Below are 10061 nucleotides of genomic sequence, written 5' to 3' on the forward strand. Positions count from 1 at the left end.
AACCTAAATTAAAAAAAAAGTGTTAAAGCACTTGAGTCATTCTTTGCTCACTTATACTTCCTACATGGGGGATTTTCTGCACTTGATAATCAAGCTCTTAGATCCCTTGAGCTCTATCTCACAGCCAGTTCTTTCTTTGGCACTTCCTGTTCTCTCACAAGGCAAGCTTCCCCCATGCAGCCTCATAGCCATGCTCTACTCTGGGGTCCTGCCTGAGTATTTTCACTTGACTTTTATTTCACCTCTGCACTGGTGAAAACTCTCCCTTCCCCATACCTCCCCCATCCCCTTATTTGTATTTGCATGTCTACACAGCCAAATCATCTTCATGACATTTCATGGTACCTTTGTATAAAATGTATTATTCTAAAAGAAATCAAATTGTAAAAGTACTTTGAGCTGTATGTAAAAATGACTTATTACAAAGAGCTCTGAATGGTCTTTATACCTATCACGTTTATACAATGTTGACAAAAATTCAGTACAAGTAATGAGGAAAAATTGTAAAGTGAAGCATAAGAAAATCTGTCTCTTGTGTTTCCAAACTTGTTCTAAAAGACAAACATTTCCTGAAATGTAAAAGGGAAAGTGGTGCATATTAAGTGGGTATTTTCTCATGTTAACGGACTGATCAGAGACTATTTATAAACCCGTGACTGATGTCTCGAGCTTATAAATCAATACCAGGAGAGAACATTTCAAGCACATTTATCATTTAAGACCAACAGCCTACACGGAGCATGATTATTTTGTATTCACCACTGTGGCTCTCAGCTACGTTTGCTTCTTCTTGGTGTTAATAGTATCTGTGGAAGACTTCTCAATATTTAATGCTCCAGCTTGCTTGTTGCATGCTGATGAGTTAAGGTCACCCGGTGAGTCAGCCAGTCAGCTTTGCAAAGAAGTAGCCTGATCCTAGTCTACTCTGTCAGAAACACCTCTGGTTGGTCTCAGTGTCATATAAATCACAGAGCTACACGCCGAAGGGAATGGAAGGTCATTTAAGTTTAACAGACTGGCCCAATGACACAGAGTTAGTAAACAATATCTCTGCCCAGCCTCTACAACTCAGAGTCGGCTTAAGCAGGACCCACCCCAATCCTGGGCCTCCAAGTCCAGAGATGTGTGGGTCACATTCAAAGATGGTGTCACACAAGAATATCCTACCTGTTCATTCTCCTCTTCATCACTACTTAGCTTGAGGTCATCTTCAAGCATTCTGAAAGAAAGAACAGAGGTTTAGTTAGTTCAAAAACAATGGAACAATTAAATACAGCAAAATCTGTGAGAGCTGGACCGTGAAGGGACTTTGTTTATCTGGGTCTTGTGAGCTTTCTGCCTTTGACAGGGCGAAGTTTGAATTTTCCTTCTCTGACACATTTCTGCCTTGTGCAGAGTCTGGCTTCCACAGTGACTTGTAGCGTTATCAGAGCACCATTTCAGTAGTAAATTACTTGGTTTCCTAATGTTTGCTTTCTTTTCTTTTCTCGGTGATTTTCCTCTGATATATGTTGGAAAGAGAGCCCTGGCAGCCTGATCCATGGGGAGTTGCACTGCTAGGTGCCTCTTTGGCAGTTCAGATCCACCAGGAGCTCCACCAAGGAAAGGTGGGCATCTCCTCCCATATGACAGCCTCCCAAACCCACTCAGGGGTCAGCTATGAGTCGGTTCCAGCTCCACAGCAATGTGTGTAAGTTTTCTGACACACTGGAAACAACAGTTCTATGATTTCATAAACTGGTTCAAGAATATATTTTTAAACAAACCAAAGCTAGTAGTAGCTTCCCCCCCCCCCCATAAAGTTTCAAGAATGCAATTATTTTTCCATTGTTTTCCATGTGCCTTGTGCTGTGCTGTATACACATGCTGACTGGGGAGGTAAAATTCTACTGAGAGTCTAAGATAAGAAACTTGAGCCGGGAGCAATAACAACTTATATCCTCCATCAGCCAAAGGTGTGAAGGAGGCATCTGGCCTAAGATCACACTGAGTAGGCAGCCTTCACTCTGCGTGTCGAACTGAACAGGAAAGAGCTTTTTGAGAAGCCTTGGAAGAGGAAAAAAAATCCAAACTCATTCTGATAATGACAAAATTATATTCTTATCAGAATTGCTAAATGGTTTCATTATGGAATAGTTGTTTTCAGATTAATTAACTTCAAAAGAATTCTTACTCAGAAGCAAAATGAAACACACAGAGAAAAGCAGAGTGACCTGAACGCAAGCAGAGGCCAGTCTTCTATTGAAATTTGGGACGCAAAGCGCAGCTTCAAAATGACTAAGTTAGGGCTAGATATCCCTGGTGTCTTCCTTTTAATCCAAAGTACATCTCCTAAAATATGCCGCTTTTCCTCTGAAAGCCAATTATAGGCCTATCATCACTAGAACAGTTTTCACAAATAATTTCAGTGACGTGTGGGGTAAACTGGGGGGAGAGACGTAAGAGGGCAGGCCAAGTCCCCAGTTCTGCCCCAATTGTATATGCTTTGGACAAGTCACACACCTCACCAATTTATAAAAGGAAGTGTTATGCTGGGCCAGCTCTACAATCCATTCTTCCTTTAGATTCACTGAGTCTACAAATGACCTCCAGTCCCAATTTTTGTAAAGCAGAAAAACTCTTCTACTTGTTCTAGGGAATGCCACTGAGAAAGTCTGAAGTAATTTTTTTGACAAGCCAAAATTATCAGAAGTCATTATCACAAGGACTCCAAATCTGGTTTCTCACAAGATATTGCTGGTCTGCAAGTGAAAAGGACTGTTTTCCTATTATTTAAATCACAAATACATCAACACATAAAAAATGAATTGACAAAACTGTGCTGTTTCACCCCTAATTGTTCCCTACATCTGGCATGTCATTCGTTTCCTTTAAACTCAGGGTCTCAAAGAGAGAAGACATCTGTGGGTGATTTATGAGGACATTGTTTGGGAATCACCCAGGAAAGGGGACTGAGTTTCTTTGTCCTTGAGTCTCCAGGGACTGGCAGAGTGCTGATGCAGAATACAGCACAGTTTGTGAGCTGAGCTGAGCCATCGATGAACACAACTGTTTTCCTCCCAAAGACACACGTGGCTTTCTGATCAAAAAGACCTGGAAGGCGGGATGCTTTCCTGCCTCCACTGTTCACTCTTTCTTTCAGAGTAAAGAGTCAACTGCAATTTGGTTTACTCACCAGGACTGCCCTGCAAGCATTTGGCGTGCTACGTGTGGGTGGTCCTGTTGGTGGGTGGGAAAGCGGGGGGAGGGAAGGGAAGGACGGACCCAATCGTTTTCAACAGGCTCTTTGTTGTTACACTGAAGTCATGTCAAGGGTGACTGAGAGTTTTGTCTTTATAACAACAACAGTATGCACACATTTGTTGCTCCCTGTCTGCCTTGTGGGTCCCTGGTTTGATGGACTGGTAGAACTCCTGAGATTATGGAGATTAGCTGCTTTTTGATCCTGGAATGGAATTCACGCCTATGGCACAACCTGCAGCCACAATCTAGAGACAAACCTACAAGAAGTACAATAATAATACAAGGAAGTCTCTCAACAGCCCCTGAAGAAGGGATCTTAGCTTAGTCACAAACCAGATGTGGGACTCAGTTACCACATGAGACTGGCTTGACTGAAAGGGTCCATAATAGAAAAATCAGTGTGGAAGGCAGGCTCTCTTTAAAGCACAGCTTGTTTTTGACTAGTTGAAGTAGGCACTGTATGAGGAAAGGAATCTCCTGAGTGGTACAAACGGCAAGCACTTGACTACTAAATAAAAGGCTGAGTTTGAACTGACTCAGAGATAGCCTGGAAGAAAGGTCTGGTGATATATTTTTTTTAAAAGTTTTCATAAAATTTTTTATGACTTGAGTAGAAGTTTACATGTTGGAGTTGTTATGTGTTGTTGACTGTGACTCATAGCAACCCTATGAACAGTAGCTCTGAACCCTGCTCTAACCTGAGCCAGTCTCATTGTCTCTGACACACCTACTCTCATTATCCCAATTACTATGTCAATCCATCTCATCCAGGGTTTTCCTGTCCTGTGCTGTCCTGCTACCTTTCCAACAAGCATGATGCCCTTCTCTAAAGACGAGTCACTCCTGACAACATTCCCAAAGTATGGAGCTTCAAAATCCTTGCTTCCAAGGAGCAACCTGGCTTCAAGCTCTGAAGGACAAATGTTTGTTCCCTTGACAATCCATGGAACATCAACATTCTACTCAAACATCACAACTCAAAAGCATTGATCCTTCTTCTGTCATCCTTCTTCCTTGTCCAGCTCCATGATACATAGCAAGTAATTGAGAAAACTAAGGACTGGATCAGGCACACCTTAGTCTCTAGCCCGGTATCATTGCTTTTCAGCACTCTGGAGAAGTCCCTGACAAGAGACTTTCCCAATGCAACCAGCAGACTGGTATTCCATTTAATTATTTATACACACACTTAGTCTTAAGACAGTGACTACAACCTGCACACGTATCATTACTCTTCCAATTATCTTTCCATGGTTCTTGTATGCATCCATTTCTCCTCCTTTCTAAGTCATATCCTCGGACAAATGTTGCTCTTGTGACCGTATGTACTTGACTGTTCTAAGGAGGGTTAACTCTCTGGTATTACTGTTCCTCTTATAGATCTGTCTCTGAGTTGTGGCTATAAGTTGTGCCACAGGAGTGAGTTCAATTCTAGGCTCAAAGAGCAGCTAATAGTCATAGGCTCAGAGGCTCCACCAGTCCAAGAGACCAGTGAGCCTGGCCATTAGTGCGAGTTTGAGTCTCTTGTACATTTATCTCGCACTCTATCCAGGACTAAGACATTTACTGTGATTGCTTCCAGAGCAGTTAGTAATAATACAGGTAGCCACTATCTAATTCTCCTTGTCTCAGTGTCATGAGAGTAAAGATCATGGTCTGTTTCTATGCACCCTTCATTTTCTTAACTCTTCTGTGCTTGAGATAGGGAGACATCAAGGAATGCACTTTAGGTGGCCATTTTTAAGCTCATTCAGCCAACTGCAAGTCTCCAGTTGCTACTCGTCAATGTAAAGTACAGAACATTGTCCTTGTCGATTATGTTATGCCAGTTGACCCTGACAACTCATGACCAGTGACTCATTCCCTCAGTATATTTGGTTCTTGTTAAGAAGTTTATGTAACATTATTCCCAATTATTTCTACTGTCTACACTGACATACTTGCAGCACATACAGATACTCATGTTAAACTACCATCTGGAAAAGCTATGCATGATCATGAGCGCAATCCATTTCATTTATCCTATTGGTATGTCTATGTAACCACTGGTAATGTTTCTTATAGCTAGGGCTGTGTATGTACTAGTGCACTGATGTCCATTACTCTTGCACGGTTTTCTGTTTTCCTTTTATTTAGTGATGTAATGTTAATTGTTTGATATAATCAAGAAACTCTTTCTCAGATTACTATGTGTCTATCATGTAATTTTGTTCATTTAATAGTCTTCTGTGCCTATATTCCGTCAAATAGGACCACTATGGACCACCACCAGAGTTTTCTCTGGCTTCATCCTGTCCAGGCACAGTTTTCCATCTTTAATTATTATTAATTTTTCTTCCACTTCTCATCTATCTCCTCCTATTACTGCTAACCATCAAAGGATGTTTGCACACACACACACACACACACACACACACACACACACACACACACACGTACGTTGTTGCTGGTGTGTGAATCAAAACTACCCATAGCTGACCTTAGTGGGTTTTCAGAGGCAATAAACTGCACAGTGACTAAGGATGACAGAAGAAGAATTGATGCCTTTGTGTTGTGGTGCTAGAGAAGTTCGGAACATACCACAGACTTCTAAGAGAACAAATAGGATAGGAAAAGAGGAAAGTCAGCAAAAGAGAGGAAAGCACACAATGAGATGGACTGACATGGTGACTACAGCAATGGCTTCAAATGTATCAGAGATGATGAGGATGGCACAGGATAGGACAGAGTTCAGATCTGTTGTTCATAGAGTCACTATGAGTCATACTTGACTTGATGGCACACAACAATAGCAACAAATTGTTACAGTCACTGTGTCAATAGATCTTGTTGAGAGTCTTCTATAACTAAGGTTCCTACATTTGGCCTTATTTTTTTTCTTTCATGATTTTCCCCTTTCTTTCATGACCTTCATAGTTTAAGGTTTTGTATGTAGATCCTTGATCCATCCTGAATTAGTTTTTGTATATATGTGCAGTATGGGCCGTATTCATGTTTCTGCAAATAGACACCCTAAGATCATTTGTTTAAGAGACTGTCTTCACTTGGTCTCTCACCAAAGAGCACATGGGCAGCATCTGAAAACTAAGCTTCCTCTGTCCCCCAGTGGGAATCTGCTCCCCTTTGCAGGAACCAGTTCCCTCAAATATGCCCTCTGAAGGTACACACCTCTGAGATGTTGAACTACTTCTCCATCTGACTCACAAAAGAGCAAACTCTCCACAGTTGGGTAAAAGGAAACAACCTACCTTCCTGTACCTCATAATAAACCAGAGAAGTTTGCTGCTGGAACAGGGAACTGAGCTGTCTCTGCTGAAACCCTGAAATTCTGCCTTAAGAGATCCACAAAGAGTGGGTCTGTCACTGCTAGAAAATAGCCATGCAGAGCGAAGGTCCCCATTACAATACTGCCCATGGAGACCAACTGAGAAAACTGCAGTAGGGAACAGAATCTGTAGAAGCTATGGCAAAGAATCTTTTGCCTCTATATATGGTAGATTTCTCCAAGACACAAATGGAGCCAGTTACAGTGCAATGCTTAACTATCAACAATATAAAAACAACAACTGGCAACTAGCCACTCAGACACAACAGAAGCTGCTTCCTATATACCAAGAGAAAACGTCTATAATGTCAAAGAAGAAGTCAGGTTCAAACATCATAAAAAACCCTACAAAACAAGCCTCCTAAAATAGCAGGTCAAATTTTGGATCCAATAAGTACTCCCCAAGATGAGAAGGCAGAAAAAATACACTAACATGAAATTCCAAGAATTGTTACCCCAAAAAAATGCAAGTGGTGGAAGGAAGAAAGAGTTGAAACCATAAGCAAAGAGACAGAAGAATTAAAAAATCATCATGAAGTAGAGAGGGTACTACCAGTACTGTACAAGAAACAATAGAAAAGTATGAAAATTCAATTCAGAATAATAAGACCTATGTTGATGCTGTTTTTGATTGCCATTGAGTCAAGTATGACTTATAACGATCCTATGAACTTTTAAAAGGCCTGAAGCCTTTCTACAACTATCATCGTCATTTATCAAAGTTCATAGAGTTTCCAGAGGCATGTTGTTTAGGAAGTGGATGCCACTCCTGCTTCTAACACATTGTTTTACTTCATTTAATATGGAGTTGGGGTGACTACCAGGAACACAGACATTCACATAAGGACAAACTGAATTGTGAATAGTTCTCATACAGTTGAATATTAATAGATATATTTAAATAGTTTACAGCCACTTCCATATAGCTGTAGGTTATTGCGAACCATCTCCATTTAGGAAGATTTCCAGAAATACTTCTGCTTCCAAGTGTATTAACTCATCCAGAATAATCACAGAAGTCTATGGCCAGAAGTAATTTTTTAACATCAGAATACCTATACCCTTCAGCACTAAAAGTATATGAGTAGAAGAGAAAGAAGATATGAAACATATAGCACCAAATGACAATATTAATATTATGAAAATAGAATTGTCACCTGGGAAGTTTAATACTTTATGCCTTAATTGGCAGGCATTGGTTGACAGTTCACTGAAACCTACCCAGTTAAGCCAGTATTTATAGAGGGAAGAAGGAAGAGGAGTCACAGGTAGGTAGAAGGCCTTAAAGATAAGCTAAGCTAATCTAAAAGACAAAATATTTATCCAGAGTTAGGCTACTGATGTTGTTGTTGTTGTGTGCTTGCTACTCATAGAGACCCTATGTACAACAGCCTTAAACTCTGCTCTGTCCTGTGCCAATTGCATGGTCTCTGATACGTCCATCACTGTATAAATCCACCTCATAGAGGGCCTTTCTCTCCTGTGCTGTTCCTCCCCCCTACCAAGCATGATGTCCCTCTCCAAGGACCTCTCCCTCCTTACAACATGTCCAAAGTATGTTAGACAGAGCCTCAGAATCCTTGCCTCCAAGGAGCCGCCAGGTTTAACCCTCTCCAGATGAATCTGTTTGTTTTCTTAGCAGTCCATGGTACCCTCAATACTCTTCTCCAGCACCACAGCTCAAAATCATCAGTTCTCCTTCTATCCTCCTCAGTCATTGTTCAACTCTCTGATGCATAACAAGTGATAGCACAGACTATGGCCTGTATCAGACACACCTTAGTTTTCAGAGAGACACCACTGTTCTTCAATACTTTGGAGAGGGTCCTAACAGGAGACTTTCCCATGGCAATACATCTTTTAATTTTCTGGCCAAGAGTGTTGACTGTAGAGTCAAGCAAACTAAAGCTGCCAACAATCTCAATCTCTTCACCATCCATCCTGATGCTGATAATTGGTCCAGTGGTGAGAATCTTTGTCTTCTTGACATTGAGCCTCAATCCATATTGTAGGCTGCAGTCCTTGACCCTCTGCAGCAAGCGCTTCAGGTCCTCCTCAGTTTCAGCAAGCAGGGTTGTGTCATCTGCATAACGCAGATTGTTGATAAATCGTCCACCAATCCTGACCCCACATTTTCCTCATAGAGCCCAGCCTCCCGGATAATCTGTTCTGCATACAGGTTGAACAGGTATGGAGACAGGACACATCCGTGGCGTACGCCCTTCCCAATTTTGAACCATGCAGTGTTCCTGTGCTCTGTTCTGACGACTGCCTCTTGGTTCAAGTATAGGTTTCTCATTAACACGATCAAGTGTTCTGGGATTCCCAATCTTCTCAGAGTCAGCCACAGTTTGTTATGATCCACACAGTCAAATGCCTTTGCATAGTCAATGAAACATAGACTTTCCTCTGGTATTCCCTGCTTTCAGCTAAGATCCATCTAACATTAGCTACAATATCCTTAGTACCACAACCCCTTCTAAACCCAGCCTGGACTTCCGGCAGTTCTTTGCTGATGTGCTATTCCAGTCGTTTTTGGATAATCTTCGGTAGAATCTTGCTTGCATGTGAAATCAATGATAATGTTCTATAGTTTCCACACTCTGTTGGGTCACCCTTCTTTGCGATGGGAACAAATACAGATCTATTCCAGTCAGTTGGCCAAGTGGTTGTTCTCCAGATTTCTTGGCACAACTTGGTGAGCATGTCCAGGACAGAAGGCTACTGACAGGGAACGATTATCAAAATAATTTGTAATGTTTGTTAGTAAATATATGTTCCTGGAATCTACTCAAGGCCTACTGACAAAACATCTAGTGAGAAAGCCAAGGAATATGTATTCTAAAACCTCAATGTAGTCAAAAGGACAATCAAAAAGCAATCTAGACATTCAACCCAAGCACAATGCAGATACCAGACTTATTCTTGAAAGAGAGAGAAAAGGAAATCTGCAGTTTTATGAAAAGGAAAGAGACCCTGAATAAGCAAAGTTCTCCTGAAAGTAGGACATATCACAGTCCTTGATCACAAAACTTAGTACACAGCCACAAGTAGTCAAAACAGCATGACCTTGGTACAGCAACAGTAACACAGACTAATGGAATAGAATTGAAAACTCAGATAGCAACACTTCTGTGTAAAGTCAACTGATAATTGAGAAGGAAACAAGCCACATTATATGGGGGAAAACAGACTCTAACAAAATGTTGCTGTTGTGTACCATCAAGTCAGATTTGACTCATAGCTGACCCTCCAGTGAGTTTTTCGAGGTAGTAAATTTTATAGGTGTAGACTGGTCATGTTCATTCTTGTCCTTTCAGAGTAGGTTGTGCATTTGAACCATGCCCCTTTGGGACTGCAGTACAATTTCTTCCCGCTATTGCACCAGTGTTGGCAAAACTCAACATCTACCCATAGTAAACGGGAAAAGATCTACCAAAGAAAGAATTTTTCTTTTGCTTTCCAAAGAGAGGAGCGAACTGGGGGTGGGGGG

At 41.3% G+C, this 10061-nt stretch overlaps 1 protein-coding gene across 1 annotated transcript in view; it reads right to left on the minus strand.

Annotated features, from left to right (window-relative positions):
• Window positions 1–10061, minus strand: part of AFF3 (AF4/FMR2 family, member 3) — a 618084-nt gene that overhangs the window by 156940 nt on the left and 451083 nt on the right. The window contains exon 10 of the mRNA XM_006887856.1: window positions 1168–1219. Within this exon, the coding sequence (XP_006887918.1) occupies window positions 1168–1219 (52 nt within the window). The remainder of the gene's footprint in view (window positions 1–1167; window positions 1220–10061) is intronic.

This window comes from Elephantulus edwardii, unplaced genomic scaffold (genome assembly GCF_000299155.1).
Source record: "Elephantulus edwardii isolate Elephantulus edwardi_28Jun2011 unplaced genomic scaffold, EleEdw1.0 scaffold00062, whole genome shotgun sequence".
NCBI lineage: Eukaryota > Metazoa > Chordata > Mammalia > Macroscelidea > Macroscelididae > Elephantulus > Elephantulus edwardii.